At 40.8% G+C, this 20,998-nt stretch overlaps 1 protein-coding gene across 1 annotated transcript in view; it reads left to right on the forward strand.

Moving 5' to 3' along the window:
- The window catches only part of otud7b (OTU deubiquitinase 7B), a 36,648-nt gene that overhangs the window by 14,847 nt on the left and 803 nt on the right, over positions 1-20,998 (forward strand). The window contains 17 exon segments of the mRNA XM_022190461.2: positions 6,150-6,366; positions 7,060-7,230; positions 9,334-9,561; positions 10,770-10,871; positions 11,397-11,524; positions 13,634-13,740; positions 14,091-14,218; positions 16,298-16,447; positions 17,309-17,423; positions 18,690-18,768; positions 19,764-19,940; positions 19,942-20,022; positions 20,024-20,050; positions 20,052-20,097; positions 20,100-20,717; positions 20,720-20,917; positions 20,920-20,997. Of these exon segments, the coding sequence (XP_022046153.2) occupies positions 6,282-6,366; positions 7,060-7,230; positions 9,334-9,561; positions 10,770-10,871; positions 11,397-11,524; positions 13,634-13,740; positions 14,091-14,218; positions 16,298-16,447; positions 17,309-17,423; positions 18,690-18,768; positions 19,764-19,940; positions 19,942-20,022; positions 20,024-20,050; positions 20,052-20,097; positions 20,100-20,717; positions 20,720-20,917; positions 20,920-20,997 (2,518 nt within the window). The 5' untranslated portion in view covers positions 6,150-6,281.

Below are 20,998 nucleotides of genomic sequence, written 5' to 3' on the forward strand. Positions count from 1 at the left end.
TCCGCGATTAAACATTGCTGCTCTGAGTATTCAGCACCAGAAATACTTGTCAGTTAAACCAGTTATTATTATTTTATTAATGTAGGTGGCTGCAGCCCTCCTCTGACCATACTGTCTGAATGTTATAAACCAGTGGACTGTTGGACACATGCCATCTGTTAAATCCAGGGTAGTTTGGATGTGTGTATATATATGCTGAGCAACCACATTCAGCACAAGCATGTGGACATTAGTCTGCAAGATGTTTTAAATGTTATTTGTTGACTTCTATTTAGTGAGTTGTTGCCATGTTTTAAAGGATATGGTGCAAAAACCCACACATTTCAGCAGCATTGAAAATACAATTTGGCTCCTGCAGAGTATGACTAAAAGTTTTAAATGGCTCTTAAATGCACAAAAATTAATATATTTCAGAATGTGTTAATCCTACGGTAGAATTGTACTCAATTTGAATGATTTAAAATGGACTAATTTGATTTAATTGACAGGGGAATTAGAAATAGGCAGTTTAGTGCAACAAATAGGTAAAATGTCAATCTGACTATCCGTTTTAATCTAAGCCACAGTCAAAGCTTGTCTTTGTGAAACTGGCCCCGGGATGCTGACGCTCCTCCAGTTGAACATGTCCTCCTCATCAGCAGTAGAAGACCGTGGCTGTGCTCAGTGTTATATTATGACTGTAGGTAATCTCATGAAAGTGAGAGCGTCCGTTCCATAGCAGCGTAGAAATGTTTCCTCCATGATGTAAAGGACAGCAGAACAAGCTTCCCCAGTCCCAGCAGTGAACTGACCCTCTCAGCCCACCAAGGACTGACGCAGTGGGCTGTGGTGACCTCTCTGTCTCCCTCAGTGATCCAGGCCATTCTCCCAGCCCTCAGCTCAGCACCCACGTGTTGTCAGCAGCTCCTGTTACATAAGCCCTCCTGCCAGACAAAAGCTCAGCCATCCCAGATACAAATCACTGACTGGGCCATGTTGGCAGCAGTGCTGTTAATGTTAGCCAGTAATCCATGACAGGGTCTTTCTTGTATAAAATGTTATGTTTTTGTTTGTTTGTTGTTGTTGTCTTTTTTTACTAATAGATCATTTTGGCCACCAATTAAAAATATCTCATTCCAAAGGCAAAGAGTGTAATTAATATTTGTGAAATCTCATATCTTTGCTATTTGACAGCCTTGGCCTTAGCAGTAAACATAGCCGTTACTCCAGTTTCCTGATAAGCGTAACAATGAAACTGGGAGGTGCAATATCAGTCTGAAAATGCATACAAACACCACCCTAGTTTAGCTTTTAATAATGTCCATTTGATGAACGTACTAAACTTGCAGCCTTCCAGACCTCTGCTGTGTTTCAGCCTCATAAACACTTTTACTACTTTTTCTGTAGGATTTTAGCTTCTGACACGTCCACTGTTGTTAAAATCGTTTTTTTTCTTTTGGTTTATCATATTGCACCATTAAAAAAGGTCGTAAAATGTATTAGATAATCATAATTTAAGACACGTAGCAACAACCTGCCTTAATAATGGCTGACTTGCTAATACGGACTCATGTCTGGTCTCTGGTCTAGTGAAAAATAAAAATGATAAATGACTTTATGATGTTGTGGTGTAATTCCAGAGCACTGGTGGGATGCAGTATGTGGTTGTACTAACTTTTTTTTTTTATTCAAAAGTAAGTGTTTTGGAAGCCAAGCTATGTGACACTACATCAAATGCATCAGAGTGGGCTCACAGGAATGCCTGAGTGACGACAGCCAGGCTTTTGTTGGTCTGTGTTAGTACATTCTGTCCGCAGCTCTTCACTTTTATCACCCTTTCCACATTTTTTTCGGACTGTCGGTGCCTTGTGCTGTCAGTTGACGTGCTAGTGCTGGTAGACCATAGGCCAAATAACAGTCAAGAATAATCAAACCAATAAATTACTTTTACGGGAAGCTAAACAAATCAGCTTTGCATAGTAGCCGAAAGGTCCAGGGCAATGACTCTGTTTTGCTAAAGCCATCAGAGTCAGTGAAGGGTATTAAGCCATCAATGTTTGGACTTTTATATTGGATTTATGTTTTCTTTATTTGTTTTTAAACCTGTGCTGGAACAGATTTTCTCTTTCTTTCTTCCATGGTGGAGACGGTGCTGAACACATCAGGACTAATGACTAGGGATGTTATACATTAATGACTATTTGTTTTCAACACATATTTTAATCAACTAAAAAAAACATCAACCAATAACACAAACACAAGGGACGTGCATGTCAGAAAATGTATTGTAGATTTGCTGTTGTATCGTACTGTTTAGTGAAAGGGAGTTACAGGTGCGTTTGTTAACCACTCAGGGTCCATAAAACGAGCGCACCTCTCTGCTGTCTATCTACTGTGACAGTTGTGTTGATAAGCTCTGCAGCATGAAGTTGTATAGCATTAATTTTAAATTGGAAAAACCTTAAATTCTCATTGTAAATAACAATCCTTAATCCTTCGCATCTGTCCACCAAAACCAGACTGCATTAAACCTGCATTCCACCCAGATCAGGTTAGGGTCAAAGAGGTCAAATGAGTTGCACTGACCCATTTAGATCCGCTTCCAATATGGCAACCACTCTGCAAACCTTCATGAGACTTCTCATTCATCTAAATGACAGCATTGACTCCACTGGTGTTGATTTGGTGAGTTATGATGAAAGAAATACAGGTCGTTCCTATACTACAGTGCAAGTGTACATGGTAGACCATGATTGTTTTCAGTATTAATAAATCTGCTGATTTTATTTTTAGTTTTTTATCAACCCTTTAAGCTGTGAGATAGTTAAATGTTCCAGTAAAAATATAAATTTCCAGCAATTCACAACGTAGTGACATTCAGTTTATGTTGGTAAACAAAAAATGTACAAAGACAGAAAGACGTGAAATTTACATGAATGCGACCCAAATGTGGTCAAAAAGATAACCACGACTATTTTGTTCAATACTGACATCACAATTGTTTGTCATGATAATTCATGGATTTTAGATACAAAATATTTTACGTTTTCTTTAACATTTAGATAAACAGATTACTGATTTCACCCAACCTGTTGTGCTACAATACTGCTAATGCATACATTTTTGTACCCAAAAACCTAAGTTAATATAATTTCCACCTGAAATCAGTGCACCTTCTATAGGTAAAATATTAATACAACTGTACTCAAAACACCTCACTTGCTGATATGAAACGAGAATTTACCAAAGCTCCCTGAAGGCCTCATGCAGGCTAGCTCGATGAGTGTGCACAGAGAACCTCTAGTCTCCACTCAGACAGTTGTGCAATCAAATACTACTTTGAAATGAGAGAAATAAGGTGTTCTAATGACAGATTTAACCCAGCTGAGACAAAGTGATGTTATCTACATGCGATGTTCTTCATGTGTGAAGTTTGCTATGAGCAGAGCTTTGTAAACGTTGGTATTGTCGTTGATCATGTTTGTTCAGTTGTTGGAAGCCAAAATTGTCATTGTGATTAATATCTGAATAATTGTGTAGTGCTATTATTTATTAATGAATTCTTAGAGTCCTCATTTTGGAAAGGAGACAGAGAAGACTTGATTGTTGTTGTATTGATAAGTTTGAACTTTAAAACAGCATTAGAGGAATAAGCTGTGCTCAGTTTTTTGTTTGATATTTTTTTGTTGTCTGTTTACAAGCTGGACTTAATGGTTTTTGTCTGGTACCTATAGCAACCTGCTCACTCCAACACAGCCCCTGATGTGTCTGTCTGTGGTGCTATTGTCGGTCAGAATACATTCTAATTTGCATTTCTGTGTCAGTCTGAATGGGATGTGACTCTGTTCTGTTACACTGATGTGATCAGTAGACCTTAACATCACAGAACTGACAAGCTGCAGGAATGTTGGAGACCATGCAGGGGAGACTGTTGAGTGGCTGACTTTGCAGAGAACGCTGTAGAAATCCAGGCTGAGAAAGTCTGTGAGAAGTCTGTTCCTCCCCTACATGCCTCCTGTGTGGCTTTTTATAATGATAAAGAAACTGAGGGAGGTAGGGAGAGCGTGCAGCGAGAGAACGATGGAGAGGTGTAAGAAGAGTAAACTCGTGACTCATCAGGCGCAGTGGAAAAGGGTTCACTGAGTCAGAGATGAGGCAGGAACATTGGGTGGTGGATGAGCCACGGGACGGATGGGAATAGATGACTGTAGGTAGATGGGAAAAAAAAGAACAGTCAAAACTGGACTAGGCAGTTTTTGAACTTCAGAGTAGCATCATGACTGAATGCTTTACAGTCGTGCATAGCAATTTTGTAATTAAAATAGCTATACAACATTGTCATTATCCATGTGCCGGTTACATTTGGTGGAATTTGAAAGGTCAGAACAATATACTCTTTAGGTCATCAGCGATTTGAAATCATGCATACAGTGTCAAGTAAACACAGAATACTGTAGCTGAAATTTGCATTTTGTCTTGCAGCCCTAAGATGAAGGGTTTCATCTGCTCATTAGTCCATATTAATCAGCAATGTTTCTTTTACCAGATATTAATCCAGCAGAGTACTAAATTACTAATCCAGGCTTGTAACTAGCAATACAGCTAATTTGTCAAACCAAGAATTTAGAAAAATTACATCGTCAGAGGTTTTCCTGGGTCAAACTGGGCATTAGTAGGATGACGAGGCACAACAGTAAGCAAGATCAGCAAGGACAATGAGTCTGCGTTACCTTACTTGACTGAAATCTTGTTATTTCTGACCATTTGATAGACTTTTTATGCTGAAGTAAATTAAACTCTGTTATGTTATAGCTGTTTTCCTAAGTCCTAATGTTCTTGGTGGTGGTGGTTTTACTTTGCTGCTGGCTTAAACCTCTTTGGAAAAACACCAGAAGCCATGCGTGTTTCTTGATCCTCCATTGTCAGGATTGTCTGTTTTTCTTTGCTTTTTGTCTTTGTAAGTTGAGAATCTTTGAGTTGTTGATTGAGCAAGTTAACTGAAGACCTTCTTTGGAACTGTCTGGTGCAACGCTCTGCTGAAAACTTATGCTCTGTCTTTCTTGTGAAAATACAGGCTTTTTGGTTTAGCGTGGCCCCCAAATTGCGTCCTTTAAGCCAGGGCTGCTTTGATTCATGCCTTTTGTCTGGCTGGGCATCGATCGCCCTCTGCATCCTTTGTGTCGAAGGCCCATTGATGCTGACTTTCTTTTTCTCTCAGTCTTGATAATGTTTCTGTATTGATTTCAGTGCCCAACCGATGCAGCCCCCATGGGTCCTTCGGACCTACCATTGAAATTTGAAGACTAAAACTGTCTAATTGATTTCAAGGAAGCTTCTTGAAAGGCGCCCTGCTTCCTCATATCACACCACTCAAGCAAATTTACTTCAAAATGTATACATCATCGAAGAAGCTATGTTAGAGGTGCAATGATTATTTAATTAATTGATTAGTTTTTAAAGATTAAATTAATCCCTAACTATTTTGACAATCCGTTAATCAGAAAAAAGTCAAAATTCCTTTAATTCACTTTTTCTTGGCTGTTTGCTGAACATTTACACTATTGACTTGCTTCCTCTGACACATGGTTTTAGTTTTACATGGCTTCTGGACAAGGCCTTCATAGTCTGCTTCTCTGCCAGGAGAATTTGTGTCTATTTACATATTGAACAGGTCATATCTGAAGGTGGGATTGAAGCACTCCTTGGTCTCAAGTCCAGATTTTGAAATAATCATGAGTCATGACTTAAATGATGGACACTGACAGCTTCTCTGAATTCATAACTGCTCATTAAAAAGAGGTCATAAAAACAGGATGAAGGCTGAAACCACACAGGAAAGTTTCCCACATGATAAACATCACATCAAACAGCGGCTGACTACCCTACTTGTGTTGTCATTTGACTTTTATTAGGTTTCAGCGGAAACAGTTTGTGAAACCTGCTCACTTTGTTTGCCAGAGCTGTTGTCATGGGTGGGACAAGTGACTTCAGAAAGGTGTCAAGTTCAAAAGCAGCTAGGCCACAACAGACTTGTATTTGAAAGGGGTTGAGTAAGGTCATTACATTAGCTTTAACACTCCTTTAATCCCTTTTACGCTGTTTAATGCAGATACTTCTGATGAATTTGTACCTGCGTATTTAATAAAATTTTATGTGCTTTTTTATTGCAGGTGTGGCTCATATAGTAGCTCCAGGTAGAGGGCTGCTCCACCTCACCCCTTCCCTTGCTGCCCTGTCAGGGAGAGCAGACTAAATATTTTTATGCCCGGACGCAACCTGCCACCTTGTGAATTCATGATCACATGACCGTGGATATGGACGCAGTCCTGTCCGACTTTGTCCGTTCCACTGGAGCTGAACCAGGATTGGCCAGAGATCTGCTAGAGGGTGAGCTACAGAGATTGTGCTACTTGACCATAAATATTTACATCAACACCAACGTGAAGTGATGAATTGATTACAGAGTAGTATTTTGAGTAGTATTTCTTTATCCATTCAAGTTTAACTTAGAGAGCGAACCTGTCAAATCAGTTTACTCAAATGTATTTAGTTCATTTACACTTTGATCCTGTCTGTGCTTATACTTCAATTGACTGTAATCCCTTCAAACACGTCGACTGGAAAAAAAAGGGGGGATGTGTTGGGTATTTGAAGTTGACCTCTGTTGATGTTCCAACAGCGGTCTCAGTCAGTGCTTCTGGCTTGTTACTGTTACTGTTAATTTGGCTATGAAACTGTACTAGAGGGAAGGTATAGCTGGAGTCAACAGGGCTCCTGTTGCCTAGCAGCAACACAAGTTGCGGATAACTATATGGGTTAAAAATGTAATGCAATGCAGCAACAGCAGCAAGCCAGCGAGCTGAGACGTGCTCCAAATTCTGATATTTACCTAAGTGAAAGAATTTGCCACTGGCCTTTACATAAGATAAGAGAGCCAATGTTGCATTGACTTGTGGTAAATATTTGAACTCATTAAGGATGTGTTATTTCGACATAGAAACAAGCTTGAGGTTGTCTTGTTGGACAGGTTGGCTCAGACAGATGTTGTTCCTATCCCTATCTGTCATTTTCTCTTTGCAGGCAAGAACTGGGATTTCACTGCTGCCCTCAGTGACTTTGAGCAGCTGCGACAGGTGCATGCCGGGAACCTGACGTATTCGTTCACAGAAGAGCGGACGTATATGCCTCCCGAAAAGGAGATGGCCAGGGTAGGACGGCCTATACTCCACCGCCAAGATGAAGTGGTGCAAGGTGAGGCCATGAGCAACAGTAAGATGATTTCATGTTGCATAACACGCTCTCAATCAGTAGTGTAAGAGGTACACCTAGCTCAAACCAATGCTGTCTTATGCAACAGTCATGCAATAAAACCTGCTTTTGTGAATGTTGAAATGTTCAGTTTTTATTGTAACTGTCTCAGACATGTGTTGATTCAACTTAATGGTAATTTTGGTGGCTACTGCATGGTACTGTTGAACTGAACTGCATTATACAGGGAAGTGTTTCTGTCATTTAGCCTCACAATCCTAATATAACGGTTCATGGGCAAAAGTAATATAAACACAAGTTAATTTAATGCAACAACAGCACAAGCAACAGCCTCATGCATGATCATACAGTTAAATCTACACCTCACCAAGGCAGAACAAAGCAAGAATGTGATAAGCTTCATGAAATTAGAATTAAATGCAAGACTGTTGCATAAGACTATATTGTATTGTAGTTTGAGCTCAGTGTACCGAATAAGCTGTCAACTGAGCCTGACTGTACTTGAAGATTTATACTAGGGATGGGAATTTCAACTAATTTCCCCACCGACTAGTCTCAAATTTTATTTGCGACTAGTCGACTAGTCTATAAAGCCACATAATGACAGTGAAGAAACATTTTCATTTATATCCCGCTCCGTAAGTCTGGATGGGATCTGTAGTGACTTTGCGCATGCGGGATTCATCTGCCGTCTGGCCGTGGAGTGATGTGGGTCTCCTCTAATCAGACACTGGGACTGCTGCGGGGTTACTGGACTGACAGCCTGTGTTTTGGGATGGGCAGGAGCTCACAGCAGCACCTGCTGCTTGTTGAGGACAGTAACTGCAGAATGATCCGAGGTTTCCTGTCAGTCTCCAAAACGGCAGAAAAAGTCGCTAGATTTGTCGCTAGTCGCTTTTGACAAAAAAAGTCGCTAGGATGCTTTGGAAAGTCGCTACATTTAGCGAGAAAGTCGCTAAGTTGGCAACACTGGTTTCTGCTTACACAGCTGACAGGCGACCTTGTTGTCTTCTGCTGCATCAAAATACTGCCAAACGGTGCTGATTTTCTTACGCGGGAGTGTGTATGTATAGAATTTAGTAATTGGCGATGTAGATTTAACACTTGTGGTCCTTGCAGACAGTGACGGCTAACCTTTTAGTTCTTTCTAAAATTTCTCTAAGGTTTGAAACAAAATAATGATTTTTTTTATAGAACTTTTCATACAAGACATATGTCTCAAAGCGCTTTGTAGGGCTGCAGCTAATGAGTATTTTCATTGTTGATTCATCTGTCAATTATTTTCCCATTTTTCCCATTTTTTCTCTTTTTTTAGAAATTTGTTTATTAGGTATTGATGATCAGAAATCACAGCAACATAGAATGTGGCCATTTAATATAGATGTACCCACAAACCAAATGACTTTGCACTGAGCACAGGCGTGTGCTATACATGTGTATGTCCTGTATAGATACCGAATCACGTGACCTAGATATGTAGCGGGCGGAGGGAATTGATGGGACTCAGAAACACCCCCGCAATTTAATCAGTTGTTCCTTGTATTGTTTCCGACAGATAAGTCTTGAAAAGTCGGCAGCAGTGGATTAGTAGTAGGATCACAGTCATGTGATTGTCAGCAGACAGCTGGCGTAGTGTTCACTTGTTGTCATAGTTACAGTGACGTCGTGCCGCTATCTGCCAATGATACTGAAATTCTTAACAAGTCCGTGGATCTAGACTATAAGCTGCATCACTGCCAAAATCAAGTCACTTGGTCCTTGTGTCATTTCTGACCTTCCCGAAAAATTTCATCCAGATCCGTTGGTCTGTTTTTGAGTAATGTTGCTAACAGACAGACAACCAGACAAATAGACCAACAGACAGATAGGCTCACAGACGGAAAAACCAATAGCAATGGTCACATAACTCCACTACATTCCTTGACGGAGTAATTAGAATACATAGGATGTATTAAATTAAAGAATGTGGAAAAAAAATCAAAAATTCCTTTTCAAAAAAGTGCAAAAAAAAATAACTACAAAGAATTATCTAGAAACACACTCTGAAATGCTTTTTTTCTATGTCATTTGTTGTATGTCTTTTAGCTACGGAGAAGCGTCTGTCGAGAGGCATTTCTCACGCCAGCTCAACCATCGTCTCTCTGGCCCGCTCTCACGTCTCCAGCACTGGTGGTAGCAGCAATGAGCCACTTCTGGACACGCCGCTGTGCACTTTTCAACTCCCAGACCTCACAGTGTACCGGGATGACTTCCGCGGCTTCATCGAGAGGGACCTAATCGAGCAGTCCATGATGGTGGCCTTGGAGCATGCCGGTTAGTAGAACTGAACACTCAGCAGTATATAAAATTCTTGGCTTTAAGCGCAGGAGTTGCTAATGAAAGAGTGTTACTGCATGACAGTAGGCACCATTTCCATATATTTAGCACCAAACATTTTTACGCAACTGGATTCTCGGCGCATCTTCGAGCAAAATACAACTGAAACTTCTTAGCTCAAGGACAGCAAATTTTCAAAAGGGAGGCAGGAAGTTTTAAATGACACAATACCAAACAAACCGCTTAATCAGCACCAACATTTCACAACATCACAAAATATTAACAGCTTACTGTCACGTTGACTATGAAAATGTCTTCTGTGATTAAGATTTGTTGTCCTCAGACCATGGAAAAGCCATCAGTATCAGTTGATTAGATACATCTGGACAGTCTAAACCAACACAGGTGTAGTTTTTATATTTTATCAAAGAGAACATAATTGCAGTGATAATTGGGTGGTGTTGCTGTGCTGGACTACATTACATTCAGAGGAGTAATAGCACCCAAAATGTATTATAATGTAATAAAATGTGCAAGTAAAATGTGTCATATAGTGGGTATGGAGACTTAAACAGGCTTCTGTGTATTCCCTTCCAAATTAAATGTTTTCAGAAGTTGTTTTGTCAGATTGTGATCATGAGGCAGCATTTTGTTGTTTTGTGGGAAATCTATGGAATGGAAGATTGGTTTAGGGAACTAGTCTGATGCTAGAAATTTGAATGCCCAAATATGATGGTGTCCCAAGGGGGCGGTCCATCACTAACTCTGTATGACCAGGATGTCGTTGCATGTCCGGGAGTTTTTACCCATGGCCTGTGTAGTGCTCGGTCTATACTTCAACCTGGTAGTCATTCTTTCCTTGCAAACCAGTGTATATAACATTCTTCAAATGCCAAATGTGGAACTTTGGATCATCATTCTGAATATTTTTATTATAGTATTGGTCATGTTATTACATCATTGAGTTTATTACATTTTGGTTAAGTTGAGTGCAAATTTTATTACCATTTTATTGTATTTCCAGCAAAACATTAGCGAGGACAAGAAATTTGAAATACCTCTTAATATAAGTTAATACAATGCAGTAGCATATTTAGCTATGATCTTCACTATATATCCATTTGAGAATTACTAGAACAGTTGTTTCAGATTACAATTTTACCATATTTGTACGGCAGACTTAAGTTTTTCGTATTTGCCTGCAGGGCGACTGAACTGGTGGACAAAAGTAGTCCCAAACTGTCAGAGTCTGCTGCCTCTGGCAACAAGTGGAGATGGAAACTGCCTGTTGCACGCTGCCTCGCTCGGTGAGTATCTCAGACCTTTCAAACAAGACCCCAATACTGTCCAGGTTCACACTCCATTAGCATTCATTAGGAGAGATTCGTTGTTCGCTTAAGCACTAATTGCATTTTACAGTGTAGCAGCGCACGTTCGCTTAGGCTTTATGGCCCACTTCGGAGTCCTAGTCGAGAAAATTAATAATGCCTCAGCTAATGTGCAGACTATGCTCCAGTGGATCCCCTGGATAGTAGGTGTGAGTGTAATATTCATAGGCTTCACCTGTTCTCTTCAAAAGATACTAACACATTTAAGGCAAAAAAAAAATAGCAGCCCATGTGCATTTGCAAATTAATACAGTGTTTGTTTTGGTATTTCAACAGGCAAAAACAAGGTAATTTATTTCTTTTAAACATTTTAACTTCTTTTTTTTTTTTTTTAAAGCCCCTGGAGCCTCTGCACCACGTTATTATTTTATATTTTTCAAGTACAGTTGCAAGCCAAATTCAGTTGAAGTGTGTTAAATGACCCAGTTTTATTTTGTGATGCAGGTATGTGGGGCTTTCATGACCGAGACTTGATGCTTCGGAAGTCCCTGTATGCGCTGATGGATCACGGGTTGGAGAGGGAGGCACTGAAGCGCCGGTGGAGGTGGCAGCAGACCCAGCAGAACAAAGAGGTTTGTTACAGAGGCCACACATGTCTGTGGGTTATCTTTGTTATTCTGATGACTGTGTTCGGACAGTGGTGGTCTCCAACATAGAGAAGTTCGTGAACGTGCTTTCTGTGCCAGATAGATCATGTAAGTCATTTGAACTATACACAGCTCGATATTGCTGATTAGTTTTCAGTGTTGTATGCAGTTCCATGTCTACCAGCAGCTGTTAATATTAATATTTCAATTTTCCTGAACCAGGTGTCTAAAAAATTCACGTAATATTAAAAAGTGATCCATGTTATGCACAGCTAGCCTATTAAAAGTAAACAGGATAATGCCCAACCACGTATATGTATTTTAAATCTGAAACATATTTCCATATAATTGACTTTTTAACAGAAAAATTGCCACTTTGTGCTAGTGTTATTTTGGCAGCAGATTTTGTATTTTGATACAAACAATTTATTAGTTGTAGCCTACTTTTAGTCACAAAAACTAGAAACATTTTAGTCAACTTTTCCTTAGTAACATTTAAGCCTCATTCTTGCATTTTTGATGATATACAACATCTAAACACTTGGAGGCAACTTCTGTTGCCATCGTTGTGTACGGTTACCATGGTTACAGGGATTATCTCTCATGTTACTATCACGAGGTAAGTGCAACAGGCTGCAGTGATGAACAACAGACAGATTGTCCTCAGTATAGTCATCATTTCCAAACTCTGAACCTCCTGTCTAGCTCACCTAGCATTAGCATTAGCACAACTACATGCTCTCTCCACAGCACAGCAGCAGTTAATTCAGCAGATGATTCACACACTTGTTCGCAAAGTTCCTGTTTTCTGTCCGAGATTGACGAGGAGATTGGAGAGGAGACGCTAAATAATTGGAAAACATCAATACAATTATCCAACAGTGTTTATTTTGTGCACATCTCGAGGATGATTTCAATGGAGTGCCAACAATAATCCTGGAACTGACGATATTCAGTGTTACATCCACACCTCCTGCATTGCATTAGCACTGTTAGATTAACATCAGCTAGCCTTTTTTTTTTAATAAATGCTGACTGCATGTTCGTTGTTTGTCTCAGCTGTTTTGTTTGCTGCTTGTCATTGTAATTTGTGGATGAGCTTCATAAGTCTGTTTACGAGAAATGCCAGATGGCATTACTGACTGACACTTGAGTTACTGAGTGTAAGGTGCTTATTATTAACAGTGGTGCAACAGGTCAGACATATAAACCTACTGAACAAAAGGAGCAGTGGAGAAAAGTGTGTTGTTCATATGACTCCACAGAAAATTATTGTAACCAACGATTCGTTCATAGTCTTTGAAATATTACTTTTCATCTTGAAAAAAGGGTATCAGTAAATATTTATTTACATAGTTTTTGTTGACAAGATTAACAAGTCTTTGTGCAGTCTTGGCAGCATGCTGATTATATTATCAAACACAAACAATGATATTTAGATAATTTTATCGTTATCCTAATGTTTAATTATATTATCTGTAAGCACCGGTATCACCACCCTCTATTGTTACCACTTTTGAAGACTGCCGACAGACTTGAGGTTGTTTTGAGTTAAGTATGTGCTGCACTTTGCTTCAAAGAGAGAAACAGGAGCCTTTCTTACAGAAAAACAATGTGTTCCTCTGCCCATCAAAGCAAGCTTTATAGAACGTGTGCAGAAAGCATGCAGACATGGGAAGGAGGAGGAGGAGATGCCATTAGAATGACCATCTGAAGTTCACTCATTCTTCATAAGCTACCTCTGAAATGTGCATAAGCAAATTATTTAAACCAGAATTGCTCTAGTGGAGCAGATCAGTGGACAACAGCAGAGGACTGTGGCTGGGAAGCTTTTCTGTGTGAATGTGTGTTATAAAAAAAATCCAGTATATTAATGGGTTTCTTTCTGCCTATTTAAGGAAGTTAAAACATGATATTGATGAGGGTTCTGTTGCCACTGTGTGAACAACACAGAGTATGTAAAGGCTCTAGGCTCAGTTGTCAGCATGTAACCTTGTGGTATGATGCCATAACGTCAGTGCATGCTTTTGTGACATTTGACACTCCCTCTCTAAATGGCAGACTTATGTGTGTGTGTCCTTCCTTTCTCCTCAGTCCGGTCTGGTGTACACGGAGGAGGAGTGGCAGAAAGAGTGGAATGAACTGTTAAAGCTTGCCTCCAGTGAGCCGAGAATACACTACAGCACCAACGGCACTAACGGGTAAGGTCTGGCTCAGACAATGCAGAGCCTGTTAACCCACCACTCTGAGTCACGCTCATGTTTCTATTCATGAACAAACAACTGCGCTCACAATCGGAACTGAGTGGCGAGCCCTCATTTAGTCAATCTGCTTTTGACTGTGACAAGCTTAAGGCCATCCGTCTGAATGCTGAAATTTTCCGTGCTTCTCCTGATATTCCTACCTTCGTATGTTTTTAATTGCCCACCAGAATGTCTACAATCACAAACGCATACACATAGAAACAACCAACTGCTTCATTATCTGTTTTGCAACAGTTTAAGCAACTGTGTTTGCTGACCAGGAGATGTGTTGCTGCTGTTGTCTTCAGGGCGGAGTCGTCAGATGAGCCAGTTTATGAGAGTTTAGAGGAGTTCCACGTCTTTGTCTTGGCTCACGTGCTCAGAAGGCCGATCGTGGTGGTGGCAGACACCATGCTGAGGGACTCAGGAGGAGAAGGTAAATATGCCTGAAACCTCACAATGGTAATTTGTCATGGAATGCGTTTAATAATGTTTCTCAATATTTCACAGTCTCTCTGATAGAAGACTGGTGTTATATATTTAACTTGAACAATAAATTAAAAAAGAAGAAGAAATTTGTACGAGTTTCAGGCAGAGTTTACCCCCATTTCACCCCTCCCTATAATCAAGGGAGAGACCTGGTCTGGGATCTTGCTCTGCACTGATGTTTGGCCTAGATTATTTGGTAATGTGAGGTTTAAGGATCCTGTCTAAAACCTGTAGTAGTGCTTGCACGCTCATTGCGGCTACTCGAATGACATTAAATGTGTTTGATATTTAGGAGCTAAAACCTGGGTGGTAATGATCAGAATACCAGCGCCTGGAGCAGTGAACGCTGCTACCAAGCAACGCTAGACAAAAAGCTGATCCGAGATGAACTTTGCCTTGTTGCCAAGATGGACATTTTCCAGCCGTCAGTCTTGTCTGGTCTGCACAGGAACCTCTAGAAACACATTGATTTAATATAATGTTCTCTAACAAATAAGTTAGTTTCTACACAGCCCCCAGTGACTTCAAATGTGTCCGGGCAGCTTTTAAAAATACTGTACACACAATCTGTTATCTCTGTTAATATTTCAACTGTAACTTTGCATAAGTTCTAAGGTATTTAAATCAGCATAAGATCAGTGACCAGACCAAGACAGGTGACCAAACCTGTCTCCCTTAAACTACATAAATAAATTGAAAGATTTGATAAATATTTAAATACAGTAGAAATAAATACAAGAAGAATAGATTTTATTACTAATTCATCAAATATTCACACTGTCAGGACTTATACATCTATACAGATGTTATTTTAACAAGTCCTCACATTGTTTTGATGGTGCTAAATATTTCAGGAATTAATTCAGGCCACTGTTTTTATTTTATATTAATTTTATATTATCTGCACTTTATGATGTGTGATTTAATACGTTGGCTTTGATTTCACTCACCATCAAGCATACATGTGCAGTAAACCTTCAAAATTACACAAATAGAAAGAAAATCTCTAAAAGTTAACTAAAATAAAAAGTTTTTACTGGATGTCATAATTTTGATCCAACATTTAAACCCATCAGCTCTTATTGATGTTATTCTTAATGTAATCTAACTGCCATGCAATATGTAGCGATGTTAGCATCAAACAAACCTTTTCCAACCTTTGAGGCTTATATATTAGCAACAGACGTTAAAACTGATATTTGTAATTTCATTTCCAGTTGTCAGTAAAGAACAGACAAACTGTCTTAACCACACTCTTTCCAATCTTTTTCTCATTCAAACTAATTAACCTTCTCCTTTTTTTTTTTTCTCCATGCAAAGTTTTATTAATTTTCCAGCAAGTTTTTGCATGGCCATCCTCATTTTGATTCCATCTGCTTCCTGTGAGATCATGTGAGGTGACTCCCTGGCTGCTCCCTCTGGCACATTGGTCATATTACTATCCTGTAGCGTGCGCTGTACGGTTTTCAAATCTTGTAGTGTGTGCACGTTTGAGATTAGAGAGAAGAATATATGTGAAGTTTCCCCTTATGTGCGGGATGCAGCCCCAATATCAAAGTCTGCTAGGATTTGAAAACTTGTGTAGTGTGAGCCCGGCTTAAGTTGTCAGTGATTGATGCCGTGACTGCGCTTTTCAGATGAAGTAAAGCCACTCATCTGTTCTCTGCAGCAGGTTAAAACAAACAATATGAACTGCTGCCAAGTAGTGGCTGACCCATTTTTGCTGCATAGAGCAAATGTGCAACCATGTATACCTTTTCCCCACTAAGAACTCCCGACAGCATTCTTGTAGGACACTGAAGAAATTATCATAACAGCCTGGTAGCTGTCAGTGGTTAAAATGTTTATTGATTGCCACAGGTGACAATGATTTTGTTATGGAAGCAGATTAACAAGAGCAATATTGGTTTCATTCTTTTTTTGTCTTCATTTTTGACTCACATCCTCCCAGTGTGCTTTATTGGCTTGGAAGCAGTGTGGAGGTCACGTTTTTCAGATATTTAATGTCCTTGTTACCTCTCCCCAGCCTTTGCTCCCATCCCGTTCGGAGGCATCTACCTACCACTGGAAGTGCCAGCTGCCAAGTGCCATCGCTCTCCCCTGGTCCTGGCATACGACCAGGCGCACTTCTCTGCCCTGGTCTCCATGGAGCAGAAGGACAGCTCCAAAGAGCAAGGTGATACATCATTCGAGCATCATCCATAATTATTACCGTCTGTATATTGATTTATTTGAGGGCCTCTTTGAACGCAGCCGATAGCTTAAAGCCATAAACCAGAGTACATCAATCATAGAAACGCTTTTACTTCCATTCCTCATGAGAAGTTAATGCCAGAGGTTTCTAGTAAGCACTCGCAGCCACTTCACAGCTCGGTGCCTCTGCTTGATGAGGAAGTCTTTTCTAACATTGGAGTTAGTGGTTTATTTAGAGACGGTGACTAATGGCCATTGGGCTTTTGAGTGTCTCCAGTGATCTCAGTAGCTCAACACCACCGCTAAAAATATAGGCTCAATTGTATGTTGTCAAATGTTAAAGTGATTGGTTTTAGAAGCCGATAATGATTTATCTGTTAGTTGTCAATTATTTATTAATAGTCAACTATTCTGATAGCCTGAGTATTTTTAAAGAATGAAAATCAGTACATTCTGTTGCAGCTTCTTAAGTTAATTAATCAGTTGGTTGAGAACTAATCAACAACAAAAAACATTGTTAGTTGCAACCTCAGAAGAGCTATAATTAGTGGGACTGAATCAGATTTGAAAAATTCAAATTTCTTATGATGCCATTTCAAGTCTGTCCTTCAAGTTCAAAAAGTTCAAAAACATTTCTCAAACATTGACTTGTCTGCTTGTCTAAAAATATAAAACTGATATATTGGAGAAAAAAAAACTATGTTGGTCAGAGCCAGCAAGATAAAAGTAAAATAGAAACTGAAAGAATTGATTGGAGTCTGACGTGTTTAGTCTACAGACAATCTAGAGTGCTGGATTGAAATGATTTTTCTAAGAATACTCTTTTATTGTCTCTACCAGCAGTTTGTGATCCCTCTCACTGACTCGGAGCACAAAATGCTGCCCCTGCACTTTGCTGTGGATCCGGGGAAGGACTGGGAGTGGGGAAAGGATGACACAGACAACGTGATGCTAGCAAGGTAAAGGACAATTTTACATCTAGGTCAGACGTGTTGAGAAGGTGCTTTTTACAAACGAATTTGTTAGAAAGTAACAAAAGATGCAGATAAAGCAAGAGTTTTATGTGTTACTTAAATGTGCGTGCCAGACAGCAAGTGTCAGTGTGTAGGGATTGACCCGTGACTCCAGATTAGTGACACTCGCTGCCACTGACAATAAGATTAGCTCTAAATACCTTCTATGAATGAACCAGTGCACTGAAATAGCAGCTCGGTAAAAATAACCTTCCACCTTCCTTGCGTCAGTCGGTAGCACTGGATGTCTTATTCTGATGAAACGGTGAGTGGCTGTTAACATTATTTTGAAAAGGTCAGTGAGTTAAAAGGCCATTGCAGAACAGGATTGCATGGCCGCAAGATGCTTACAGTGCATTTGCCGTTTGTTCTACCATTAAAAGCCAATTTACCAGTTTCAGCAGCAGCAGTAGGGGAAATCTTTAGAACTAATCAACCATTCTCACATGGAACAGACTCATGTTCTGTTTATATTCCTAAACATGTTATTTAAGGCTGTGATTAACCAAAGAAACATCGTAGACTGAAATTGTACCTTCCTTGAACCAATCGAATGGCTGCAGAGAAAAAATCTGCATGTTATGGCTATATAACCTTAATGAGTCACAGTGCACTCAGTCTGCTGGCTTTACTAGCCTGTATGAATCTAAAATAGACATGGTAAGCTAGTATTTGCAGCATATTGAATCATGTTAACCTGGTTAGTTTACGCCGAAATCAAAGTCAGAGATTTCACTGGTTGACTGTTCATCCCGCAACCAAAAATAATGTATAATTTCTAGAAGACAATTGATGTAGTGCCTTGTCCTTATGAGAGTAACACTGGTGATTGTCTGACCAATGAGAATTTGGTTTGATCAGAGCATACTGGCTAACCAATCTGCCAGTCAATCTGGAGACCCCTACCCTAATGTTATTTCTTCTGCAACACCAGAAAGTGCTACATTTATGGCTTACATCTGGCTTCATTGGTCTGTTTCTCTTTTTTTTCCTACCTCTGCTCATTGTTTTGGAGCTATCTGTTGTGAATACATGTTTACCCCTTTCAGCACAGTTCAGAGGCACCAGCTCATGACTGTGGACTGGTGTAATGACAAATAACATCATCAGCTACCCAAACAAAAACAGTAATTCCATTTCCATTAGCACCAGAATCACTGGCAAGAAGTCTCCTCTCACTAAACTTCTTTTTTTTCTCCCTCCTCCACCCAGTGTGGCTCTATCTTTGGAGGCCAAGCTCCAGATGTTGCACAGCTACATGACGGTCACCTGGCTGCCCCTGCCCTGCGAGGTAAGAACAAAGTGCACACATCCTCTACAGCTGGCAAGTTCAAAAACCAGGATTCATCAGAAGTTGTTTTTTTTTTCTCCGAATGGCAGGCAGGATGAGTGAGTGATTACGAGAACAGGAAATTATTTTTCAGTTAACCATAAAGGCTGATTCAAATTCCAAAGACTGGTTTAGTAATTTACCAAGCAAGTCAATCCTGTCGTAATCAGATAGATGTCAAAGGGCTTGATAGACTTGAAGTATTGCAGCTATTTGCGGTTACTGTTAATTTACCACGCTGATTATAATGAGGACATGATTTCTTCTTTCTTTTCCATTAGACCAGCTGTCCCCTGACTGCTGTGCAAACTGTATGTGAAAACAAACTACACTAGGCCATTGAGGCCTTAGAGTCACGCCATGCAGACACCATGACAAAGGTCCACTTGTGTGCCACATGTTCACACCAGGGAGCGCAGTAGTTCATACCGCTTCATGGTTCTGCTGCAGGGAGTGGCAGCAGTACAGGAATCTGTGCATTGAAATGTGATCAAGGGAATTGTTCTGTTTAGTAATGCCACTGGGTACAGCTAACCACAGGATGGCTGTGTGATGGTCATTATTGCTGCAATAGAGCGCATTAAGTAGCTGTTTCATGTTTGAGATCAGCATACTGCGTCATTATATAGGTCGTGCCATTTCCAAATACAGTATCCCCTTATGTTACTGCTTCTTTAATGTGTTTTGTAGAGCTGAAAACTTATTTGTAAAATGACCTAATGCAACTATTCACATGTTTTATTTTTGGCTGCTTCCCCCTGTTCCTGAGTAGCTTGTATCTACACTGGATTGAATTGAACTTTACTTTTATGAGGATTGCAAGGCAGTAGAATTGGACTACGGATAAAATAAATTTTGTATGAATGTTATATATTTTTAGGTTTAAAATGTTCTCATACAGATCTGCAGTATTTTTCCACTACCATGTGTTTCTGCTTTGTTTCCTTGCCTTGCAGCAAGCCCCACTGGCCCAGCCGGAGTCTCCCACAGCATCAGCAGGAGAGGACACCCGAACGCCTCCTGACTCAGGAGAGTCGGACAAGGAGTCAGTCAGCAGCAGCTCCAACGGCAACGGAGACATGACCACAGGATCAACGGTCAACGGAAGCAGTTCCTTGGCCAAGAACTGCTCCCTCTTCCTCATCTAGTTCGTCCAGCAGCGGATCGGCAGGAACAGCAGGGAAGGACAAAACCAAGAAGGAGAAGGATAAAGAAAAAAGACAAGAAGAGGGCAGACTCTGTGGGCCAATAAGCTAGGCAGCTTTGGCAAAAGCCTGGGCAGCAAGCTGAAGAAAACGTGGGCGGACTGATGACAGGAAAGAATGCTGGAGCTGCAGGTGCCAAGCAGGAGGGTGGGGAGAAGAAGAAGGGCTCTTTTAGGGGGAGGAAGGGCAGCAAGGACAGCTCGCCTTCAGCCCACGCCTCAGAGGATTCTGGAAGGGCTCCCCTTCCTCAGGTAGCGAGCGTTCTCAATGGAACCGGGAGCAGCATGAGCAGCAGTGGTGGAAGCAGCACAGAGAGCGAGACCTACAAGTACAGTGCTGATGTCAAAGTCAGCCTAGGGATCCTGCGAGCCGCCATGCAAGGTGAGAGGAAGTTCATCTTTGCTAGCCTTCTCACCACCAGCAACCGGCAGCCCTTCCAGGAGGAGATGATACAGCGCTACCTCGCTGATGCAGAGGAGCGCTTTCGAGCTGAGCAAGAACAACAGCGGCGTTGATGCGGAGAGGAAAGGCGTCCACTACGGCATCCAGCCACCAAGAAGGAGGTGGTCGTATTACAAGAGCTAAGTTACCGGCCTTATGAGGCCAAAGAGGAGCTGTCGGAGAACTCGTCACCTTCCTTCAGCCAACTCAAGGCAACTCCTTTGAGCCCCTCTATGTACTCTGGTGTTGTTCCCATCCCCCGGCCTCCTTCATAGACCAACCTCCTGCTGCAGCACCCATGACCCAGCATCTGCATATGCACGGCTACTTGGATACTCGACGTCAGCTAGCTGGTGGCTCCCCAGCAACCTCTTACCCTGGCCTCCCCTCATACGCAACCCTCCCCCGGCACATCCCCACAGCACAGGGTCCCTCCCATCCCCAGTACAATAACTCACAAGGCCCTCTTCTCTGAGTCCCTCTCGTCTCGCACCCTCATATCCCCCGGAGTTTGACCCACCGGACTACCCCGGGCAGAGACCATT

The sequence above is a fragment of the Acanthochromis polyacanthus genome, chromosome 12 (genome assembly GCF_021347895.1).
Source record: "Acanthochromis polyacanthus isolate Apoly-LR-REF ecotype Palm Island chromosome 12, KAUST_Apoly_ChrSc, whole genome shotgun sequence".
Taxonomy (NCBI): domain Eukaryota; kingdom Metazoa; phylum Chordata; class Actinopteri; family Pomacentridae; genus Acanthochromis; species Acanthochromis polyacanthus.